The sequence below is a fragment of the Phyllobates terribilis genome, unplaced genomic scaffold (genome assembly GCF_046119375.1).
Source record: "Phyllobates terribilis strain yellow unplaced genomic scaffold, ASM4611937v1 Scaffold_4__5_contigs__length_816908805, whole genome shotgun sequence".
Taxonomy (NCBI): domain Eukaryota; kingdom Metazoa; phylum Chordata; class Amphibia; order Anura; family Dendrobatidae; genus Phyllobates; species Phyllobates terribilis.
In genome coordinates this window covers 463,080,189-463,105,803 of record NW_027362764.1, presented here as the reverse complement: position 1 = coordinate 463,105,803, position 25,615 = coordinate 463,080,189, and the positions used below count along the sequence as shown (strand labels likewise).

The 25,615-nt window shown below is 44.8% G+C and overlaps 1 protein-coding gene across 3 annotated transcripts; it reads left to right on the top strand.

The window, feature by feature from the left end:
* Positions 1 to 25,226, top strand: RNF152 (ring finger protein 152). 3 transcript variants are annotated; one of them, XM_073678649.1, is made up of 2 exons: positions 1 to 279; positions 22,114 to 25,226. In XM_073678649.1, the coding sequence occupies exon 2, from the start codon at positions 22,212 to 22,214 to the stop codon at positions 22,821 to 22,823; it is 612 nt and encodes a 203-aa protein (XP_073534750.1). In that variant the 5' UTR covers positions 1 to 279; positions 22,114 to 22,211; the 3' UTR covers positions 22,824 to 25,226. The 3 variants fall into 3 exon arrangements, with proteins under 3 accessions (XP_073534750.1, XP_073534751.1, XP_073534752.1); XM_073678650.1 differs by lacking the exon at positions 1 to 279 and adding an exon at positions 755 to 901; XM_073678651.1 differs by lacking the exon at positions 1 to 279 and adding an exon at positions 1,646 to 1,666.
* The last annotated feature ends 389 nt before the right edge of the window (positions 25,227 to 25,615 follow it).

Here is a 25,615-nt window from a genome sequence, read left to right as displayed (position 1 = left end):
TCACATGAACCCAGTAATAAAATAGTGAGATTCCCAGCAGCTCACAGGACACAGTAGATTTTAGGGGTTACCTTGTGTAGGTGAGGGGAGAGTGGGAAGTGTAACTACTTTCTCTGACTCCTCTGTAACAGGCAGAGGCATTAGAAACTCCCCTTCCTCTCCCTGCTCAGCAGCGTGACAAGAAGGGAGCAGCCCAGACACAACATAACGCAGTGGTGGAGCTGCCAGTGCTGGGACCAGGACTCTGCTCATCCCAGGGACCAGGCTCTCCAGTACCAGGTGGGTGGCTCATCCTCTGTGGCTTCCTGGCACTGCTCTGTAGACTCCTGGTTGTTGATGTCTCTGCCTGGCTTCATTGTGTGCGTGCTGCTTAGTGATTGGCAATGATTCAGTCCTGGCTCCTGGATGTCCTCACCATACTAGGTGACAGCACAGAAGTGCATATAATTTGGGCATAGCTTGTAGGTTATTCCTTGCCCCTCTTGCATGTTGTGTAAATAGCATAGCCCTTGGCTGAGGCTGACTCTGCTGCATTGTCATGAATGGCTACAATGTTATTGGATGCTCCTGGTTGTTGTGTGTTGCAGCATGCTATGTAGCAGGGAGCTGTGTAAACAACATGTAGCCAGTGTGAATGTGTGTCTATGTGTTTATTATCCATACATACAAAGCCACTATGGGTATGAGATAGGTGACAGCCACTGGTATGTTAGATCCCAGCAGTGATTTACTTTGTGACCAGTAAAAGGATGTTATGATTGGGTTTGCTGCCTGTGTATGATTCAGTGCTGGCAGAACAAAGCCCTGTGCTGCTTCCTACTTCTGCCTGCATAACACTGAGCACAAGCAGCTGATCGCATTCTGCAGGAGCTGCGGAGCATCAGACCACAGGAAGACCCAGGTAATGTCCACTGGTGATCACTGGGGAGTATCAGACCACAGGAAGACCCAGGTAATGTCCACTGGTGATCACTGGGGAGCATCAGACCACAGGAAGACCCAGGTAATGTCCACTGGTGATCACTGGGGAGCATCAGGCCACAGGAAGACCCAGGTAATGTCCACTGGTGATCACTGGGGAGTATCAGACCACAGGAAGACCCAGGTAATGTCCACTGGTGATCACTGGGGAGCATCAGGCCACAGGAAGACCCAGGTAATGTCCACTGGTGATCACTGGGGAGTATCATACCATAGGAAGACCCAGGTAATGTCCACTGGTGATCACTGGGGAGCATCAGACCACAGGAAGACCCAGGTAATGTCCACTGGTGATCACTGGGAAGTATCATACCATAGGAAGACCCAGGTAATGTCCACTGGTGATCACTGGGGAGCATCAGACCACAGGAAGACTCAGGTAATGTTCACTGGTGATCACTGGGGAGCATCAGACCACAGGAAGACCCAGGTAATGTCCACTGGTGATCACTGGGGAGCATCAGACCACAGGAAGACCCAGGTAATGTCCACTGGTGATCACTGGGGAGTATCATACCATAGGAAGACCCAGGTAATGTCCACTGGTGATCACTGGGGAGCATCAGACCACAGTAAGACCCAGGTAATGTCAACTGGTGATCACTGGGGAGTATCAGACCACAGGAAGACCCAGGTAATGTCCACTGGTGATCACTGGGGAGCATCAGACCACAGGAAGACCCAGGTAATGTCCACTGGTGATCACTGGGGAGCATGGCATAGACAGCCAGACTCTCTGTGGGACATCTCCAGATACATTGTGGGCTGCTGCATCATTACAGGCTCTGTGCTATGTGAAGCTACAAACAAAGGGGAATGCTCATGGATCTTCTCTGTAGATTGCAGAGCTCTGGGAGTCTGTATAGTAGCTGGGCTTACATATGGGACTGGCTGCATTTTTTGGGGTGGATGTATACCTAAATCCACAGGGGACAGAGATTTGCCTGATGTCATACTGCAAGAATTTGTCTGGGAATGTGGACTAATGAATCCAGTTTATATATTTTGCCTGCTGCTGCCAGCGAGATGTTCTGCATTTATTACTTGCAGGCAAACTGATAGGCACTTTCTAGCAAATGCATCACAATTCCTATATGTGTGTGCACTCATCTAATGCACTACATCATACTGTTTGTAGATTGACCAGAGGCTATGATGTCAGTTTGGCGTAAACTAGTTTTAGCTGGTACAGGTGGACTACAGGAACATGTTGTTTTGTAACATGTATTCTGACTTACAATGATATCCTATTGTTTCCCATTATGGCTTTGTGTGTCAATGACCATAGATGTTCTACAGACAAATACTGGACTTGGATCTGACTTTTCTGTGTTTCTTAATACCTAAGACCTTTGGTTTAGTATGTACAAAGTAAAAATAAGTGTGTGCTTAGTTAATATTTGCAAGATTTAACTCTTTGTATCATTTGACTATACGGAGTTAAGTTTACATGTATCCACTTTATCATTGAAGTTGATCATTAAGTAGTTGGCTTACCAGGGTGATTGATATATTGTATTTGTGGCTGTCAAATGTGCAAATAATTAGCAAATTCGGCTTTATTGGCATTCACAGTGTATGTGTCCATCTTGTGTCTTGGACCATTTTTGGAATGTTCATTTACATAATTAAAGCTCTAATGAGAAAAAAAATGGGAATATGCTCAATTACAATAAATACAGTGTTATAGACTTCTCTAAGGCAGGATATAGTTATATAATGTGCACAGTTGCTTTTTTGGTGAATTGAATTCCTTTTCCTGTTGCTAAATTGATGTCCTTTGTATATTGGCTTTTGACTCAACTTTGAGACTGGGAAGAATGGCCAATATGTCAGCACAGTTTAATAAAACAAGTCCCAACAATAGCAGACACACAGTGCATAAAAGTGTAGCAAAGACTGGGGTGTGTCTGTACAGGATAAATACATCGTATGTGCAGTTTAGTTTATTCAGAGCTTTGTTACAGGATTTGTAATGGTGTGGTTGTTGGACTGATGGCTATTATTAGTATTATTACTACTTATTATCATTACTGTATTTCATTGCCATTCTGGTTAATGTAGTAGTGATTTATAGGCCATAGTACATTTCCTAATGTAGCAATTGTGATGTCAGTTAAAGACATTAAAGACATCTGATGTCAGATATTTATAGATGCAAGCTCCAAGTGTGTCATTCTAAATGATCAGCACCACTGGTCCAAGAAACACATTACCACTTGGATCAGATGACAGTGATGGCTGCTTTGTTTCTAACGTGTATTCTGTAAGGCATTTTGTCCCGGAGAAGAGCAGACTCAGATCAAGAGGTGAGAGGTCAACAGTAGGGTCTTGCCTGTACTAGAGAGGAAGCTGACTATGGGCAGCCAGGGTCAGAGGCAATGGGAGTCTGGACAGATAAGCAAAGGTCCTTATTTGTAAGTGCTATAACAAGTTGTTGGTTCGAAAAACCTTCATTTACGTCTAACAGTAATCATATGTTTTTTGTCATTTTGATATTTCTTGTCATTGTCCTCCTGTCTCATCTGCTAATATATAGGAGGTGCCTGTTTACATGAGGATTTAAAGGAAATCTGTCACCAGGTTTTTGCTATCTTAATCGAGAGCTTCATAGTGTAGGGAAGCAGACCCTGATTCCAATGATGTATCACTTAGATTACTGCGTTCAGCACTTGTGACACAATCAGAGTTCTTAGATCCAGCAGAGCTCAGAAAGCTAACCCCTCCCACACCACAGCTTTCTTTGTATATTGACAGTGAGCTGCTAATCAGTGCTGGGGGTGGAGTTGGACCAGGAGCACGCTGGCACCAGTCCGACAGTCAATCTCCTGCTGATAAAACACTCATTGTATTGAAACAACAGCACAGAGCCTAATAAGTGACACATCGCTGAAATCAATGTCTCAGTCCCTACCTCATGCTGTCCTCAGATTACATAGCAAAACCTGCTGACATATTCAATTTAACTCTGACAAATTTTTCAATAACAATTTTTTTTCAATGATTGTAAACTTTTGTTTGATCTTATGATAAATTATAGGAAAAAAAAATGCCCCAACCCCTTTACCCCCTGACTAATTTCCACACTATTCTAGACCATATTTTTTATACGTAAATGCATATATTAGGGGCTGAAAGCATTTTTGCATCTGGGTTTCATTAAAACCTTTGTACGGTTTACCTTCTATAGCCGCTGTGTTGCACTGTCCACTGCTGGTTACAGAGTGAATTAACTGAGAATCCGTCAGTCAGACTAACTGTCCAGAGGTTCTGTAACTCTTTATCTTACTTTTCCTGAGCTCCTCTTAACTGATTTATGACCACATCAAAGTTGAATGTACAGTAAAACAAAAAGCCTGTAAAAGCCAATCAGTGCAACATTTTTAATGAAACCCAATTGCAAAAATATCTTTTCAGCCCCAAATACATGCATTTAAGATAAAAAGAAATGTCCTCACTAACATTCTATATTCAATGTGTTTATAGGGAAAAACCATTTAACACCTATCCTTAGGATTAGTGCTAGATACATGATCCCAGGTGTCCAAACTGCTAGGCTGCTCATCAATCCTGAGATTGGTGGGTGCGGGGTGAGGCGACTGCCTTATACACTTCTATAGGACTGATAGAGATAGTCTGTCCCAGAGAAGTGAATGGAGCTGTAGTAACACGCATGCAGTCTCACTCCATTCACACAAGAGACTAGAGGACCCCCATTCTCAGGATTGGTGAGGGTCCCAGTGTCATACATTTAATTTTCCTGTGGATAGGTGATAAACTTAAATTGTCTTCTCTCTTAGAAAAGACAGGATAGTAACCTCAAAACTCAGTAGTTTAGAGGATCAGTAATCTTCAGACAGTTTTCTGTATTATTGAAGGTAGTGCCCCCCTGACTTCTAATCCCCTTTCAATAATTCTTAAGAGGCTGCATGTATAAATGCAGATACACCGCAGCCAGTCAATCACTGGTGAGAGGGGTGGGACGAGGTGGGGGCAGCTCTTCCTGAATAAATGCTGTGAATTCATAACTATAATAATATTCTGTCTCTGCCCAAAATACCATGCATTAATCTTCTTAGCTCTTCCTGGCCTATAACATGCTGCCCGCAAGTAGGGCACCATGTGAAATGTGATAGGTTCCCTTTAACAAGTTGTACTGGTTAAATAGTGTATGACCTTCGAGAACAAAACTAGAACTAATGCGACCTCCAGTATTTTCCCCATCACATCTAAATGGCATAGACATGCATTGTCATGAGACAAGTAAGAGCGCAGAATCTCAGCTGAAAGCAGCTAGATTGATGAGTAAGAATGTAGTCACGCTTTAATAAGTCCTATATGACACTATACAGACTGTATCTATTGTAGATCCCATAATGACCCATTGTTCTCTGCAGTACAATGACTTGTTTTGCTTGTGACTTTACTGCATTCACAGGTTATTATTGTATAGAAGACATGGTAATTTGCTTAGGCATTCTTTATCAACAATATAGAGAGAGCTCCATTTATTCTGAAAACTATACAATGAATAACACCAGATAACCAATGCTCTTGCTCATGTATATTAAGATCATTTTAGAAACTGCTTAGGATTTTTTCAGAATTTGTAATTCCAAAGTTTCTACTTTGGTTGCATTGGTGGAGATTCTGTGCACTTCGACCCTTCCTGCGCTTCCCAACCAGCTTCTACTTGAACAGAACCTAATCTGCAGTCCCAGCAGCGGCCACTGAACAGTTTCAAGGCGCTAGAGTGTTCTGTGCCAGAGCTGATATCAGCTGATCTGTGGGGCTGCCGTGTATTAGATCCCCACCAATCTGATATTGATGACCTATGTTAAAGATAGGTCATCAATATCAAACTAATGAAAAACACCTCTAAGGCCCCCCATAGACATTCAAATTCAGCCAAACCCGCCAATCATCAAATTTTTTTATGGGGGACTCCCAACTCTTTCCAAAAGAGCATCATTAGGAAGCTTAAATTCAAATTTCAGATCCTTTTGTTCTTCAGCTATTAAAACTACTATAGCTGTATGGTATTGGCTGATTTAATTTTCCCCATACAGAACAAGTACATTCTTAGCCAAGTGTCTGTGTGCATGGGGACCAGCTATCGAACATGTATGGGCAACTTTACTTTGTAGTTGCATTAATCAGGGTCAGCGACTGCTACTTTTGGCCTTCTGGGTAGGTGCTGAGGTAAGCAAATAGTCCAGAGGGATTTCATTCCTGATAACTGCAATCCTCTGCGGACTGATATTTATCTCCCCTGGAAAAATAGTATTTACTATATAAATCTCATTTCAGTCCATTGGACCACCAAGTATTAATCATTTCCTTTACCCTTGGGCCACCCGACTGAGGAATCCTCCAATGGGCATCATGGGATTGCAAGGACTTAAAATAAATTGTGACCCAAATTCTGACAATCAGTTCTTGTACAATTAAATCCATGTTCCTCAGATACTACTGAAACTACTTAATGATATATGAGTTTAGGGGGTGGTGTCGTTAAAATAAAAAGCTCATACTCATCGCCAGGTCCAGTGCTGTGTCTCTGGGCAATCATGTAATATTGGAGAAGCTCTCATGGGACATAACAATCAGACTGAATTGTGAAGGCTCCAGCCCATCAACTGCCTCTGATTGTCTGCAGCACTCACGTAACATAATAATGGCATGTGTTCGCCGGGAGACACAGCACAGAGATTGCTGGAATGGCGATGATGATCCAGAAGGTGAGTATGTATTATTTGTTTTTAAATTTTATTGAGGCCACTTCACCATTTAAGAAACAGTCAACTACTGTAGTCCGGTAGTCAACCTGTAGTCCTGTAGTCAACCTGTAGTCCTGTAGTCAACCTGTAGTCCTGTAGTCAACCACTCCTTGAAAGTTTAGGGTATACTTATCATAAACATCACACCTTCATGAGAAGTGGGAAGAGGGGGTTTGATGATGAACTTTCTCCTGCTTTCTGATGTATATAGTCCTAGCATTTTCCTGCAGCCTTCACTAAGTCTCAGTACATAGACATATTTTCTGCTTCCACTGAGTTCAATTGAAATCCAAGTGCACTGTGCTCCCTCTAGTGGTGGCAGAATTCTACCTATTTTATCATGTGCCGCTTAAAATGAAATGGGAGCTTTATAATAGAGATTTATCAGTGTATATATGCCAGTTATCTCATGTATAAACATGATGATATTCAGAATTACTTTCATATTTTTAAAGCACCTATTTAACTTTTTCCATCGAGGAAAGTAGATGAAATGCAGTGCAAATTGCTCTTTTAATAAAACAAATGTTTCATTGTTCTATTTAGAAATGTATTGGAAAAGGTGCAGACTAGTGTTTTTAGCCAAAGCCATATTCATTAACAGGGTGTGTGCTCTTTTGAAGAATCTGTTGATTGCTGCACAGAAATGGGGATACTGCCACATCACTTTCTAACAGTATTAACAGAACTGTCCCTTTTTAGAAAAATTCAGATGATCATTATATGGGTTTTCCGTTCTTTTGGAAGTTTTTTTTTTAACAGAATAAAAAAGTAAAATGTAACCTCTGCTGGTCTCCACTTCTTGCTGCAGAAATGTTGTCATGTCTGGGGTTTGTAATCTCTGATTTTTTTGTAAGGGAATCTGTCAGCAGTTTTTTACTATGTAATCTGAGAGTAGCATGACGTAGTGGATGAGAGCCTGATTTCAGCAATTTGTCACTTACTGGACTGTTTCAATATAAGTGATGTTATTAGCAGGAGATTATCATTCCAGGACTAGGTGTCTCATGCCTTCTAGTCACTTGCTCTGTGTAACCCCGCCCCATCACTGATTAGCAGCTTTCTGTCAATGTACAGTATACACAGAAAGCTGGCAATCGGAGGTGTGGATGAAGTTATAAAGAGCTCAGCATTCTGAGCACTGCTAGATCTACAGCAGAAAAAACAGTGATTGTATCAAAATGACAGAATGCAGACCAGAAAGTGACATATTGATGGAATCAAGGTCTCAGCCCATACACCATGCTGCTCTCAGATTACATAGCAAAAACCTCCTGGCATATTTCCTTTAAATGACCTTATGACCATTAACAAAAAAAGTAGACAGCTTCCTTAACTTAATAAAAATGTCTTAATCTGTCAGAAAATGTACTGACAGGGCCCATAAGGAGTTTTTTTTATAGGGCATTATTATATATGTGTATGCCTGTGAAAGGTAATCTACATAGATAGATAAATAGATAGATAGATAGATAGATAAATATTGTATAAGAAAAGCAGGCAGCACTTCAAAAAATAGATAAAAAAGAGAACTTTATTAGCCCATCTGGTGTGGCAAGTTTTGGCTGTGAACTGCCTTTTTCAAACTTGAAAACAGCCAAAACGTTGACACCTCCAGTTTGTTGCTGTCCCGGTATTTTTTACTATATGGATGGATAGATATAAATCTAGGGTGATCTGATGATCGTGCAGGATAAGTCAAATAATTTTTTGCCTTGTCGGCACTTAGTTTGTTTTTTTTACTTACAGTACTTTTCTACTATTTTTGTACATTATGAATAAAGGAGAGAAGGAGCTACATAAAGACGCTTGCTTTCTTCAAAGAAATGATGGTGCAGTACACCGCTATGCTTGATGAGAGGAAGGTAATGCAGGGGGAAAATTGTGTGTCCTGCCGCCATATCTTCAAAGATATACTTTATCTGTCAAGATATACTTCCTCAAAGCGTTTCATCTCTTTGATTTACTGTCATAAATAATACAACATGGTTTGAAGAATTTTCGCATTACTTAATCCTTGTGTTTAGTGTACTGTGATGTTTCCTTAGAAGCAGAGGTGTAACTTGAAGCTTCTGGACTCCAATGCTAAATCTCTAACAGCGCTGGCTCTGAGCTTGCTTCATGAAATTTAGAATATTTGTGTCTATACACAAATCCTTTAACGCTCCAGGATCGATGTACATCAGCTACACCCAGCTTAACTAGTTTAGCTATGTCTCTGGCATTTAGAAATGCCCCTTAGAGGGGTCGTTCCGTCAGAGACAGTCCATTTTGAAATTCTGAAATCAAGTTATTTCCTATCTTGCTCCTCTTATCTCCAGCAAAAGCTGACATTTTCTAGGGGAAATGTACGGTAGTATTGGCTATGTACCAGCAGTGGCATTTGTCACTGCAGATATCAACTCAAAGAAGGAGTGTTGGGGGTCAAGGGTAAAATTCCCACATACATCTGCAGCATAAATTGACAATCTGTGGATCTTAAAGGGAAGATATCATTAGAATTAAATGTATTTTAGTAAAATTTTTGCCAATGGTTTTTATTTATTTATTTTTTCCATATCACAATCTGTAGTAATAATAAATATAAATCCAATTTTCACACTGGCCACTGGGGCTTTTGTAGACTCATACTTCCTGTTGTTTCAAGAAACAACACAAGTACATAGCCACAATGGTCAGCCTTCAATACAAAACATATGGTCAAAGTATCTAATGAGCCTGTGCAAAGTTCATTATGAAGAGAGGGAAAGCAGAGTCAGCAGTAATATATCTTACTATAAATGGTGGATCTTGTTATCTGCTGATGCAGATGAAGTCAGTGTGCTCTTTGCTGCATCATTTTCAGCCATATATGCCTAGTTCAGGCAGGCAGCAAGATGTAGTCAACTATGTCTTGCTGCCCCCCTCAATTAGACGTATACAGCTGAAAATGATGCACTACAGATCCCACTGTGATTCCGTGTGCATCATTATAGTCAATGGCCCTGGCAGGGTACATGGAGGTTCGGACATAAGCCCCGACAGAGCCACTGAAGAATGAACATAGGGGCAAACACTATGTGAACATAGTATCATACCAAAGTTGAAAGGCCCCAAGGTATGGCACTGCACAGGTGTATGTTGCCCTTTTTGCTTAAGTTGTAGAAGAAAAAAAAATACACTATATAGGAAAAAAATATATATTGGTGTAATGGAAGTCAGAAGGACACTTTTGGCCTCTTTTGGCTGGATGGACCCCTATGGATATGCTTCATGTGTGTGCCGAGAGATTTTCCCAGCATATACTGTATTTCAGGGCTCGGACACAGAAAACCAAATACTGTTAGACAAATTTACGGTACTTGTTTTCAAATATCCATGTGCTGAAGAATTTCCTGTAGCATTCCTAGCATATTTAGTGTGTATATATTTTTAGGACTGCAGGCCCGCAGACCATAAATATGTATTCGTTTGTGCTTTCATGCATGAACTTTAGATGGAAGGAGCTTGAAAATATGGGTTATTATAAACTATTTTGGTTCACAGTAATATTCAGATTTTTTTTATCCTGTTGCAAATTGTGTTTGTTCAGATCTGATTTTATCATGTAAAGCAGAACCAGTTTTTTCATCATCTTGCGGTCCCAAGAAATAAGTAGAATAATAAGGTAAACTAGCTTTTCCTAGAAAGACCCGAATAGCTAGGTGCTTTCCATGGAATTTAGTTTATACAAATTTATAAAACGCTTAAGAAAAGTTTGGAATACTTTCAAATATTACAGTTAGACAACACAAATTGCATACAAGTTGGATAAGTATTAGATAACGACACTATTTAGGGTTTTGTCCTTTTACATCAGCAGAAGCCAAAATAATAATTTACTAGAAAAGTTTTCTAAAGTTTCTGATAGGTCTGGTGAAAGATGGATATTTATTGGAGATACCGCTAGCCATACAAATCTAAAATGTTATCAAAAGTAGTGGATGTGGTTTGTGAGTGTACATAACTGTTACAGCGGTCATCTTCAAAGGCATTGTCCAATACACATTATTCATAGCTAAAGGAGTTCTCATCTTCAGTGATAGGAAAACTTGCAAAGTGCTGGTAAAAACAGGAGACTTTGTAATTTGCCTCTCATTAACAATCCTCTTTGTTCTCAAGAACAGAGGGATTTTTAATTCTATTGTGTACAGATCAATGCCTAGGTTACTAGCCACTCTGCAGTCGTGGAATGGCTGGTTCCCAGGGGTGTAACTAATGTGGTTGCGAGGTCACCACTGCGACCAGGCCTGGCGGGTGAGGGGCCCGCCGACACCAGCAAGTACTTCATCTAGATGTGCGTCTTTGGACACACTTTCAGCTGAAGTGTATTGCAGCACACAGACCCGTCGGGTCTGTGCACGGCAATACAGACTTCCAGCCAATCAGAGGCCAGCAGCTGACGTTGGAGTGCGTGTGACTAGGGGCACATGGCAGTGATGTCATGTGCTCCCGTCGCTTGCACGCTGAAGTCAGCTGCCGGCTTCAGAAGAGGACGCTGCATGGAGGGAACATGAGTATAATGGTTTATTTTTTTCTATGTATTAACAGCGGAAGAGCGGGGGACATTTACCAGGATGGAGGATATAGATACCAGGAAGGGGTCCAGGATAAGCGACATATATACCAGGATAGGGGATATATATATATCAGGTTGAGACCCATGATAAGGGACATATACCAGGATGGCCGGATATATATCAGGATGTAACCTAGGATAAGGGACATATATACCAGGATGGTGGGGGACCCGGTAAAAATCTTGCATCGGGGCCCATCAGACTCTAGTTACGCCGCTGCTGGTTCCTTACGCAAGGAGCACGCACTGCTTGCCAGCTCAATGCTTTAGGGCAGTGTTTCCCAAATCCAGTCCTCACGGCCCCCCACAGGTTGTTTTCAGGATTTTCAAAGTATTGCACAGGTGAGAATTTCACCACCTGTGCAATACTAAGGAAATCCTGAGAACATGACCTGTTGTGGGGGGCCGTGAGGACTGGAGTTTGGGAATCACTGCTTCAGAGCTTGCTTGTGACGCGCCCCTGGGCCTGTGTCGCGCTGCGTTGCGCACGCGGGAGCTTACCCGGAGCCGGATCTGTTGAGGGTTGTAGTCTCGTGGCGGTGACCCGGTCCGTGCCCAGGGAGTCAGACTAAGTGGCGCTGTATTAGCGGTAGATGTTGGACGACTATGCCACCCGTTGAGTGCAGCTAAGGAGCTGCTGCTGCAGGGCAGACCGCTGAGGCCGGTGGTAGGATTGTGCAGCGTGATAGTATAACCCCCAACGGGAGGGGTATGGCCTCAGGGCAGCCGACGTGGATGATGGGGGTAGCAGGAACCACTCGGAGACGGTACGGTGTAGTTCAGGTCTTTACTGGTGACAAAGATAGACCCTCCCGGAGTACTGGCTAGCGATTGGGGCCTGGTCAGTCCTCGAGCAGATGGGATCTCCCCTGGCCAGGCGGAGTTGTAGGCCTCCCAAACTGACTGTACTCTTCTGGCTACCTTGCTAGAGGCGGGTATAAGTAGCCCACGTCCCTGAGTGTACCGTGTGGTGCTCACCCGTATGGCCGGTGACTCGGGGCCTTCTAGTGGCGTCCGCTCCACGACGGCGGTGCTGGTCCCACGCGTGTGACCGTGCCTTTGGGTTTCTTGGCCAGAGGACCTGAAATTCCCTGCCGGGCGGTTTCTGCTGCTGGGTAAAGATTAGTCCCCACAGCCTCGGACTCCGGGTCCGGTGATAGCTTCTCAGTCAGGGCGAGCTCTGCAGCTGCCAGCCCCTGACTCCTTGTAACACTGCTCCCACAGAGCTCCTGTTGTTTCTTCCTATGCTGCTTCTCTTCTCTATTTCTTCTCTACTCACTAACCCTGCCTCAGCCCTAGGTTTATATAGGGGAAGTTCTTCCCCTCCCAGGACTGGGCAGGAGGTGTGGCATGCATAGGATCCCTGACCAAGAGACCTCCCACCTGCTCTCAGACGTAATATCTCTATCACTGTGGCAACCAGACCCCTGGGGTGTCACATTCCCCCCTAGTGAAATTTAGTACTCCGGGACTAAACATATTTTTGGGAAAACATAACAAGGTATAACAATAATGATACAATAAGAAAAACACATAAAGGTGGTCACGGCATGTCCGTAACCGGGTGCAGTCTTTGAAGAAAAGCAAGGTGTCCATTTCACCAAAACAAGGAGACGTAACCAGGTAGGGGTCTGTCCTGCCCCGAGTCCTTAACAGTCTTTAGTCCGTCCTGGGTTACGCTCCAACTATGTACACAGGATTCCCGGTAAATCCACCAAAGACTCCTATAAACAACTAGAAACACATAATTATACACAAGCAACAAGAAAAACAGGTAACCACAAATAAAACAATTTATACACTTCAAATCCTCCAACGTGCGGGTAACTGGCCTCTAGTGGCCCTAGTGGACCTACGGAGCTGACTGTCTAGCCCTGAACTACAGGGTGTAGGAGCTGTCAAGGGTAAACTGGGCAGCTGTCTACCGGCTCCTTGGCTCACTAGGGGTACGGCAGGCTCACTATAAGCAGAGGGTTGATCCTCCTGTTCTGCTTGTGTGGAGTCTTCTGCCTCCTGGACCGGCTGCTCTTCCAGCTCTACCTGTCGCTCCGTAGGTGCTTGGGATGCTGGTTGGAGGAAGGTGAGTACGGGTACCACAACTGCGCCATTGACTTGAGTCCAAGACCGAGGGAAGTCTCCGAGCACAGTACTAACCATGTCTTCCCTTTCCTCTACGGATCGAGGGTCTTCTTGTTCCTCTTCAGGGTTCCGTAGTTGTTCGGGACACTTCTTCAGGTGATCCTGGGATACAATGGTCGTGGTTTCCCCTCCGTCTTTACTGATGGTACAGACCTTTGGGTTGTCGTGGCTTGAGGGCAGTACGGTGTACGGGTCCTTCTCCCACTGGTCGTCCAACTTGTGGAGCCGTCTTTTTCTCTTCAAGACCTGCTCTCCGGGTACCAGGGGAACAGCGGGAGCATACTGGTTGTAAGTTTTCTCTTGTCTTTCCCTAGCCTGACAGAGACTTCGCTCCACACTCTCCTGTACTCTCCGGTACTGCTGCTGCCTCTCTGTGTCCCAGTCTGCTTCTGGTGAAGTGTCCTCGGGTGTCAGGACTCCAATTTCCAGGTCAACAGGTAACTTACCAGGTCTCGCCCTCATTAGGTAAGCCGGGGTACAGTTGGTGGAACCTACCGGGATGTGGTTGTATAGGTCCACCAGATCGGCAGCTTCTCAGGCCACAGACTGCGTTCTTCCAGGGGCAACGTTTTCAGAAGATCCATTACCACCTGGTTCATTTTCTCACAAAGCCCATTAGTTTGCGGATGATAGGGTGTTGTCCTTATCTTCCGGCAGCCATACAGAGTGCAGAATTCTTGGAAGACCTCCGCTTCAAAGGCAGGTCCCTGGTCTGTCAACACTTGGTCCGGGTACCCGTGTGGACGGCAGAAATGCTGCTGGAAGGCTCTAGCTGCTGTTCGAGCTGTTAAGTCCTTGACGGGGACGACAACCAAGAACCGGGAGTAGTGATCCACGATGGTTAGTGCGTAGACGTAGCCACTTCTGCTTGGGGTCAGTTTTACATGATCCAAGGCTACCAGTTCCAATGGCTGCCGGGTGACGATGGACTGCAGGGGAGTCTTCTGGCTGGCACGGTCCTTCCTTCTTAGGTTGCACGGGCCACAGTCTCTGCACCACCTCTCGATGGTTCCCCTCATGCCTACCCAGTGGAACCGCTCGCGCAGCAGGAACTCCAGCTTCTTCCATCCGAAGTGTCCAGCCCCGTCGTGGTATGCCTCCATCACCATGGCTGCGTCTCTTCGTGGCACCACTACTTGCCAGATTAGTTCATGCATCCGGGAGTTAACCATTCTGCGGCACAACTTCCCCTTGTAAAGGAACAGTCGACTCTTCTCAGCCCATAGTTGCTTGGCTTCCTCCGGAGCGTCTGGGTCAAGCCGAGCCTCTGGCCGAGTCAGCATCTCCTTCACCAGTCGGACGGCAGGGTCACTGTCTTGCGTTTCCTCCCAGTTGTAGTGAGGCAAGGGGTTAAACGTAGCGGCTTGCTTACTCTTTACCCGATGGGAATACTGGATAGTCCCATGACGGTGGAACGCGGGGAGTTCAACTTCTTCCAGTCCCTCTGGATCTTCTCCTACGTCCGGTAGGTTTGGCATCCTGGACAGGGCGTCCGCTTTGGTATTGGAGCGTTGGACAGACGGGCCATCCATCTCTGCTCTAGGGCACCGAGTCTTGCCGTGTCCAGGTGTGTCAACGGGTTGTTATCCGTGTACACGATGAACCAGGAAGAAGCGAGGTAGTGCTTAAAGCGTTCGGTGACTGCCCACACCACTGCCAGGAACTCTAGCTTAAATGAGCTGTAATTCTCAGGGTTTCTCTCGGTGGGTCGCAGTTTTCGGCTGGCGTAAGCGATTACTCGTTCTTTCCCCTGCTGGATCTGGGACAGCACGGCTCCTAGCCCGATGTTACTTGCGTCGGTGTAGAGGATAAAGGGCTGGCTGTAATCAGGGTACGCCAGGATTTCATCCCCCGTGAGGGCCATCTTCAGCTGGCGGAAGGACTCTTCTTCTAACTTCTCTCATCTGAAGGGTGGCTTCTGGTTCTTGGCCTTCCGGGACTGGCCTATCAGGAGGTCCTGCATAGGAGCTGCCTTTTTGGTGAAACCGGGGATGAATCTGCGGTAATAGCCTACCAACCCGAGGAACTGCCGCACTTCTTTTACACTGGAGGGACTTGGCCATTCCTTAATTGCGGTGATCTTATCAGGGTCGGGAGCCACTCCGTCAGCGCTCACCACGTGTCCCAGGTACTGCACCTTTGGTTTCAGGAGGTGACACTTGGAGGGTTTCACCTTTAGGCCGTAGCTTGCCAGAGCTTCGAACACTTCCGCCAGGTGTTTCAGGTGGTCCTCATACGTCTTGGAATATACGATGACATCGTCCAGGTACAACAAGACCGTCTCGAAGTTTCTGTGGCCCAGACAGCACTCCATTAATCGTTGGAAGGTTCCTGGTGCGTTGCAGAGTCCGAACGGCATGCAGGTAAACTCGCTAAGTCCCATCGGGGTGGTGAATGCGGTCTTCTCCCGGTCCGCCTCTGCTACAGGAACCTGCCAGTACCCACTAGTGAGATCCAAGGTAGAGAAGAAGTTAGCAGATCTTAAAGCAGCCAAAGACTCCTCTATCCTTGGTAAGGGGTACGCATCCTTGTGTGTGATACGGTTGATTTTCCGGTAATCTACACACATCCTCATGGTGTTGTCTTTCTTTTTGACTAAGACTAGTGGAGCTGCCCAGGGGCTACAGCTATCCCTGATCACCCCAGCCTCCTTCATGTCTCTAAGCATCCCCTTGGCGTGTTGGTAGTGTGCAGGGGGTACGGGTCGATACCTCTCTTTTATGGGAGGATGGTCTCCCGTGGGGATGTGGTGTTCTACCCCCTTGACTCGCCCGAAGTCTAACGGGTGTTTACTAAACACTCTCTCGTACTCTTGAACCACCCGATAGACTCCCTGTTTCTGGTGTGAGGGAGTGGAGTCAGTACCCAAATGTAGTTGCTGACACCAGTCCTCCATCGTTTTCTTAGAGCCGTTACCTTCCTCCGGGGAAGATGGAGGCAAGGGTTCTACGGACTGTATGGAATCTTGATTGATGGTATACAATTTGGCTAGCGTGGCATACCGGGGCAGGTACACTTCCCTCTTCCCGATATTTATTATGCGAACGGGCACCCTCCCATGGCGTACATTGACCACCCCCCGTGCTGTCAAAATGGTGGGCCTACTGTCTGAGTAAACTGGTTCTACCATTGCCTGGTAATCTCTACCTCTCAGACCAATAGCTGCCCGGCACCAAATCATCATTTCACTTTTTGGGGGCATGGCAATAGGGAAAGGGTCACACATTCGCACGCTACCAATCTCACCACCGGAGAGTTCTAGCTGTTGCCGTCGCATCAGTGCCCGGATCTCTTTCTGGAGCACTCGCTGCTGGCCGGAGCTGGCGTTCTTGGCAACCTGCTGTAAAAGGAAAATCACCTCTGCAAGACAATTTTCAATTACATTAGTTCCTAGAGTTATCTTTGGGTGACTCTCGTGTTTGTCAATGTCTACAATGATCAGTCCCTGTGCCGCCAATTCGACTCTACCGATTTTAATGGTCACCTCTTTAAATCCAATCTGTGGCACGGGCTGACCATTGCTGGCGATGATGCTCAAGTCGTCGTCAGGGTAGCGGGTGATATCCGAGTCATTCCAGTACTGCTTGAAGAGCACGTACGGGATGGTGGTGACCTGTGACCCGGTGTCCAGCAGGGCACTCATAGGAATGCCATCCAGTACCACGGGTAAGACTGGACGTCCTCCCACATCTTTGTCGCGCCAGTTCGATGGGCCTGGTGATCTTTTTCCTGGGGGTTGGCCCTCTACCCCAGGTTGTGCCAGTTTAAAGGACAGTACCTTGCCATATGTCCGGGTTGATTGCAGCGGCGGCAGATGGGTCGTCCGTCCTCGTTGTATCGGTCGCTGGGTCTTCCTCTGGCCGGTGGGGTCCTCCTTGGTCGACGCCACGGGATGTCCTCCGGTCCGGATGCCAGCTGGATCTTCCCTGGAGTGGAAACCTGTAAAGACTGCACAGTTCGGGTTAGCGCAGCAACGCTTTTAGCTAGCTCTTGGACCTGATGGTGCAGGTCTGGAGCCGGGTCATTGTTCAAAGCCTGCGCATCAGCTCCCACAGGCCCTGCCGACAAGGGCGCCGCCTCCTGGTGGTAAGTGGTAGTGGGGCGTCTGTGGATCACAACGCCACCTGGTGCCGGTTCTCGAAGCACCCGGATGGCTCTGTCCTTGAACTGTGCAAATCCCAGATGAGGGTCCTGTAAGGCCATTGCCCGCAACTGGGTTCGGTGGGCATTGCAATATAAACCCTCTATAAATTGTTCAGTCAACAGCCTGTCCTCGTCTCCCACGCCGTCAGGGTCGGTCTGCTTAATGGCTCTCAGGGCTTCTTGTAGGTTTAGGGCATAGTCCCTTATACTCTCATGTGCCCGCTGTTTGCACCCGTAGAATCTAAGCTTGATCTCGGCTGAGGTGCGGGTATCAAAGGTGTCCCTCAGCCGGGTTAGTATCCCTGCGACAGTCCTCCCCCCAGGTGGCCAGGACTTTACCTCCCTTTGGGCTGCCCCGGTTAATTGGGCCACCAGGATGCTCACTTTTTGCTCCTCTGTGAGGGGGTACACCTGGAAGAGGCTATCCAGCTTTTCTCTAAAGTCATGCAGGGTATGTGACTCCCCCGAGTACTGGGGTAGCCAGGCTGCCCCCGGGATATAGGGCATGGTGAAAGGCATGACCGCCACAGCGGTGGTTGAAGCGGTGAAGCTCTTCTCCGTATCCGACATCCTTCTCCCCCCTAGTGGACCGTGGCCTACCTTGCGATGATCCTCTTCCGTAGGCCGCGGCTCCGCAGTGGATCGTCAGGGTTGAGGACCTTCCGTCGCGCTCCTGTGACGTCGGCGTCTGCTGGGCTCCTTCCAGGACCTTACGCAACGTCCGGACGTGAGGCGGGGCTTCAGTTCTCGCGCGCTTTCGGAGTCCACGCCCGTCTTCTTCCCGCGCGGCGTCCTCAAGATGGCGTCCAATGGCGGGAAAACTCCACGTATGGCGGGAAGAAGGCTGAAGATGGCGCCGGATGACGGGAATCTTCACCACAGGTAAGTTTGAACAGTCTTTTTCAGGCACGCAGTACCCGGTGGTTGCGGGCACGAGATCCTGCCGACTACGCCAAAAGTTGACGCGCCCCTGGGCCTGTGTCGCGCTGCGTTGCGCACGCGGGAGCTTACCCGGAGCCGGATCTGTTGAGGGTTGTAGTCTCGTGGCGGTGACCCGGTCCGTGCCCAGGGAGTCAGACTAAGTGGCGCTGTATTAGCGGTAGATGTTGGACGACTACGCCACCCGTTGAGTGCAGCTAAGGAGCTGCTGCTGCAGGGCAGACCGCTGAGGCCGGTGGTAGGATTGTGCAGCGTGATAGTATAACCCCCAACGGGAGGGGTATGGCCTCAGGGCAGCCGACGTGGATGATGGGGGTAGCAGGAACCACTCGGAGACGGTACGGTGTAGTTCAGGGTCTTTACTGGTGACAAAGATAGACCCTCCCGGAGTACTGGCTAGCGATTGGGGCCTGGTCAGTCCTCGAGCAGATGGGATCTCCCCTGGCCAGGCGGAGTTGTAGGCCTCCCAAACTGACTGTACTCTTCTGGCTACCTTGCTAGAGGCGGGTATAAGTAGCCCACGTCCCTGAGTGTACCGTGTGGTGCTCACCCGTATGGCCGGTGACTCGGGGCCTTCTAGTGGCGTCCGCTCCACGACGGCGGTGCTGGTCCCACGCGTGTGACCGTGCCTTCGGGTTTCTTGGCCAGAGGACCTGAAATCCCCTGCCGGGTGGTTTCTGCTGCTGGGTAAAGATTAGTCCCCACAGCCTCGGACTCCGGGTCCGGTGATAGCTTATCAGTCAGGGCGAGCTCTGCAGCTGCCAGCCCCTGACTCCTTGTAACACTGCTCCCACAGAGCTCCTGTTGTTTCTTCCTATGCTGCTTCTCTTCTCTACTTCTTCTCTACTCACTAACCCTGCCTCAGCCCTAGGTTTATATAGGGGAAGTTCTTCCCCTCCCAGGACTGGGCAGGAGGTGTGGCATGCATAGGATCCCTGACCAAGAGACCTCCCACCTGCTCTCAGACGTAATATCTCTATCACTGTGGCAACCAGACCCCTGGGGTGTCACACTTGCACTGCTGTGAAGCTGAACAGATCTGGCCAGCTTCAGTCCCCATGCGTTTCTTCCATGCTGCAGAGGCTAACTTGACTGTACTAGCAGCCTGAGAGAGTGCTCAGTTTGGACCACCAGCCACTAGTCTAAACTGTCGTTCTTCAGGAGTGCACTGGCCCCTGACAAAGAGGGAACCAGGAGGAAAGGAAGCCGTGACAAAACCCTTTAAATCCAGACTATAACAATAAACATTTTTTGTTTTTTCACGGTTTAAAAAAAAAAAAAAAAAATGCTTATATCTCTAGTGATTCCAAGAATGTAGGAATAGCACTCCTAACTCTGTGTCAAATAACCTTAAATAGTGAACACCCTTTTATTTTTTATACTTAACAGTACAAGCAAAAGTAAAGGTGCATTTCCACTGCATGATTATCATGACCGATTGTTCCTAGGAACCGTCTTTTTTCCTAATAATTGTGTACACAGGCTGCCGATCACCCAACGAATGATCAAAATCCTCTTTTGTTGAGTGAAATTATCTTTTGGCTGGTTCAAAGCGTCATTTTCGGCAGCACATCGTCCTGTGTGAACAGAACCCATGCTGCCAAGAACAATAGCAGCCTATGCTCTCAACGATTACTGATTATTCTGCGTGCATAATATTATGCGATCCCTATGTCTAAACAGGTTATAAAACGACCTCCAATCGACAAATATGTACTGATCGGCAGTCGTTTAATGTGCAGATCACATAATGCAAATGGGCCTTAAACTTTGTAATCTTATTAGAGAAAAATGCCTCCACAAATCTGTCAGCAGTGAGAGATCACATTACCCCTACATTCTCTAAAACCCTTAATGAGAGGGGACAGAAGCTGGAAGGAAACAGCAGAAAGACACAAGGATAAACTGCTGAGGCGTCTAGAGAAATGGAAAAGTCTGCTAAAAATGGAGGCTATAAGTCACCTGATGGCAAGAAATGGTGTTATTTCTCATACACACATGACAACTTATCCTTACCAGTTAACAAAAAATACAGTTAGACTTTAACTATGTCCATCTAAGTAAATGTGAGGAGATGGACATGCATGTTGTTTTTTGCGTTGCTCTCTGCTCCCCTGGGTGTGCGGGGATCCCTGGCATGGTGCGCTGACTGCTTTTGAAGCTGCCATGTGTTCTTTTTTTGCCAGATTAGATGCATTTGCAGTTTGAGAAGCCTCCATATACCCTGTGGAGCAGAGAGCAAAGCAAGACTGAGCAGACGTTTCCAAATTGGCACATTTACTGTATATAGGAGCACGCATTAAACGCTCCTCAATAGAAAACAGCAGTGGGGAGCAATTCTAAAACCATCCCTAGAATATCTGTTATAATGAGCATTTATTTTATATTTGTAAATAAAAAGAAAACTTATACTTTAGATTTCAACTGTAAAGAGTATTATTTGTGGGTCAATTGTTTAAAATGATTTAGTCAGGAACATGTTTGAAAATATAAAGAAATATTATGGGCCTCCTGTCTTAGAGAAAGCATTAGTGTTGCTCCAAAGCAGAGGTCATCCTTCAATGCAGTCTCGAAAAGCTAAACCTTGTTTTCTGTTAACAGCAAGGATAGTCTTAATATATAACACTCAGAATTTTCTATAGTAATTGCTCGATTAGGCAAGATATTTAATAACTATGTACTGGTAATTCATTTTTTATAGATCTCATTTTAGTGCATGGAGCCTTTCTTTTACCTTCTTATAACGCTGATTTTATACAGAAGGAAGCAAAGGTTTTTGCTTTTTTTTGTAGTTCACTCCATTGAATCCATAATGTAGTGAAGTTTACTACATAGAAACATTGCTTCTAGAAGAGACTAGCTCCATGTTCCTGTACCGCAATGCATGCCGACCATAAATCTCTGTACTAGGGAGCTGTGGGGATGCCATACTTGCTCCATGCAGATACAGTATGTTCTTCTAGGTGAAAAAAGTTTCAAATAGTAAATTATATAATGTGTCAGTGTATATTTATATAGTATGTGTATGTATGTAATAAATATATATATATTTATTCATCTAGTTCAGGGGCCTAAATCTTCCTGTGCTCCTCCTGGTCCTAGGCCCCTGCCATTGCACTTCCAGCCTTGTGCTAATCACAGAACCGCTGACTTCTTATCCCAATAGATAAGCCAATCGCCCTTTCTGGCTTCGTGAGTTTAGCTACTGAGATGAGAAGTGAGCTGCCCCCCTCACTCAGTGCTGAGGGCACATTCTGTCCTATGTCAAGAACCAGAGCAGAAGCGCAGCTGCAGGGACTGCAGTAGCTACAGGAGGATTTGGACAATCGCATAGCACTATATTAGCAAGTTACATAATTTCAAGCTGCTTTAAGGTTTATGAGGTCTCTTACTAGAAGATAGGCGACCTTTATGCCTCTCCTTGCTGATTGCCTAAATGGTTACACCGCTTGTAATGTGTACAGAATAGTTTATGATCTCAGCTAATGACTGCAACTCAATATCTAACCTCTTCTTTTCTATATCCTTTTGCAGATCTTTTTTTACAACGTCTTACTTATTGCCCGAAACGCATTTACATACAGAAAATAAGGTTAATAACCATTTCACTGAATAATTAGGTCAATTTGATCATGGAAACTCTTTCCCAGGATTCACTGTTAGAATGCCAAATCTGTTTTAATTACTATAGTCCTCGAAGAAGACCGAAACTGCTTGATTGCAAACATACATGCTGTTCGGTGTGTCTACAGCAAATGAGGGCTAGTCAGAAAGACCTTAGATGCCCTTGGTGCCGAGGTGTTACAAGGCTACCCCCTGGATATTCTGTATCACAATTGCCTGATGACCCAGATGTTGTTGCAGTCATTGCAATCCCTCACACGTCAGAAAACACCCCGGTCTTTATTAAATTGCCAAGCAACGGATGTTACATGTGGCCACTTCCTGTTACCAAAGAAAGAGCTTTGTTGCCTGGTGATATAGGCTGCAGATTACTACCGGGAAGTCAGCAAAAACCAGTCACTGTTGTGACTGTGCCTATGGAACAACAACCGCTCCAAGGTGCAATGACCCATGACATAGGAGAGGAGGAACACGAGAGAAGAGGAGTTGTTAAAAGTTCTACATGGTCTGGAGTTTGCACTGTCATATTAGTTGCATGTGTTTTGGTCTTCCTACTTGGAATTGTCCTTCATAACATGTCGTGTATTTCAAAGCGATTCACTGTGATTTCATGTGGCTGAAATGGGTCCTATGGATTTTCTTTGTACATGTTTGGCAAAATATAGAAGCAAATGTACACAGCAGCCTTGTAAACATAAGAAATCTCAACTGTCCAAGGGTGGGAACTTGAAAGCCTCCGTAATTTTGGAAGACCCATGAGAGTGCTGTGTGGACACCCTGCTACAGTGCGGTTAGAACTAATGAAGATTGCATGCAGTCATCATTCTTTCACAGGACTTGCGTGGTACATTCGACTATAGGATAGTAAGATGACTTAACTCTAGCTCATTGTGCTATGGCCATATTCACCAGACTGACCCAATAACATTTTCTTGATGAAGAAACACATTTAAAATGAATAGAAACAGGAATACGAGACAAAAGCAGTTGGGTTTTAGAAGATCATAAAAGTATAGAGGTTTTTTTTTTATCAGACGAGTTCTTTGGCACTTCAGTAACCTATATCTGCATACCTCTCAGGTCCTAGACTTACGTGGCTCTTGTATGAAGATAGCATTTTACTTACTCATTCTTTAAACTGATTGTCTTAGAGTCTATCTGTCAATATCATGTATTTTTCAGGTGCCTACAAAGCAGGTGATACTGAATGTTCATTATTATTAAGTGCAATGTGAAAACAGTTACATTTTGCAGGCTTACGTCACAGAATTGTATCATGGTGATGCACATGAAAAAACATGGATGCAAAAATACCCATCACCTTGCAATAACTAAGCCCTGTTATTATTGGTGTATGAGAGTAATATATCTAAAAAAATGTTTTACATGAAGTTATGGCTAAACCGGAAGTACTAGTTTCTTCTTACATTTACCAAATTCTTCCTCCAGAAAACTGCAATATTATTTTTTTTTCCGCATGTCATGGGACATCCTTAGAGTGGCAGTGTTTATGTGCTAAAACTAGAGATGCCATGGTTTGTATATTTAAACATTACATGCACTGTTGGAAGTCCGGTAAGATATTTGATGGGTTCCAAGTTATGTTTGTAAATTGTATGAGAGAATAATAGAATATTCTAGGTTAAGGGAAAAAGAATGTTACGTGAACATAGATTACAATACAAGATCCAAGTCTTGAAAAAATATTTAATCTAATATCCACAGGATGCTAAATTACTAGATGAACAAAAATATATTTTTTTGAGCTTGATGAAATGATGAAATGGGCTCATCTGACTATTATTAGTCATTTTGCAAATGAGATTCATTGCGTTGTATTGTTATTGTGGATGACATTAAAGGATATTTCATTGACTTTTTTTAAACATTACCTTTTAATTGTAATATTTTATGTTCAATTTTATATATATTACAGTTCATATATGGCGATGTTAAGCAGCTATAATTATAAAAAAAATGTTATTCTATATCATTTTATGTTTTTGCACATGGGCTGCCTTTTTATAGTTTAATTAATCATATATCCAATATATTCTGTTGCTTGGTAAATTACATGTGGGATTACATAGAAAAAAAATCTGTGTATGGATTAGATCAGGAATACAGAAAATCATGTATTTTACAATAAAGGTTGCTAATGGTCCCATAGAAATCAAAACAATGGGATTTTTTTTATGATATATATTTTACTTTGTTAAGTCTGATTCTTATTTTCCAAGTACACATTAAACCAGAATACATAAATTCTCTGAGTGGATTTACTTTTATATGGTTTATATCTTATGCGATATTCAATTTAACAAAAATAATTACATATAAAATTAAATAAAATAACTGTATGATAAGCAACCTCACTATATACCGCACTATGATTAAAAAAAATATATTTTACTTGCTTTGGCCTCCCCCTTTATTAGCCATGCTGATGAACTGATAGAAAACAACTCTTCTTGCCTTTGCATACCTTGATCTGCCTGCAACATCCACTGATGGAGAAACGTATTCCACCTGAGAGAGGGATTCCTGCTCTTCTTTTTCTTTGTAGAAAATAGAGAAGCAACAGCACCACAGTTGACAATATACAACAGCACTGAGCTGTGTGACTGTGACTCCAGCACTGAAAGTGAGCTAAATCACTTGTTAAACGATGCAGCATTGTTTGTGTGTATCAGTGCTCCTCCCTCCTCCTCTCCCCTCTCTATTTATTTATTAGGCAATGAAATCTGACAATGTAGTGAGCTGGCAGTTCACCTTGTTTAGACCAAGATATATTTCAGATGTTTTTCAGAATGAATGATGCATTTAGGAGGTGGGTGGTGGGGGGTGACAAGTGGTTCATAAGTGGAAAAAGAAGCAAATTTTTCTGATCCAACACAGTTTATCATATTTACTATTGATTTATGAAAATGTTGTTGAAATAATTTAAAAAGAAATGAAAAAAATGTCTGGATTGATACTACTTCTTGCTCTGTGAGTTTGAAATAAACAGCTTCACTTTTTAAGACCATGTGTGAATGGGATATTAAAAGTTTGAGTCTGGTAATTTGTAATTGACTGAAGCTCATGACAAAAATGTCATGAGGGTTCGCTAGCTGAGGTGGATCCTCGAAGCCCAAGGTCCGGATGGGCACACGGCCAGGGTGCAGCAGGCAGGTGTTGCATCTGGAAAACAGGTAGCAAATTTCCAGGAAGCTGCAGGCAGACTAGAGATGTCCAGGAGACCGCAGACAAGTAGCAAACTTACTGAAAGCAGCAGGCAGACAGGAGACATCTGGGAGACCCCAGAAAGGTAGCTGAGTTATGGGAAGCCACAGCAAAACTAGAAACATCCAGCAAAACGCAGACAGGTAGCAGAGTTACTGGAACCCACAGAAAGATGTCCTGAAAACCG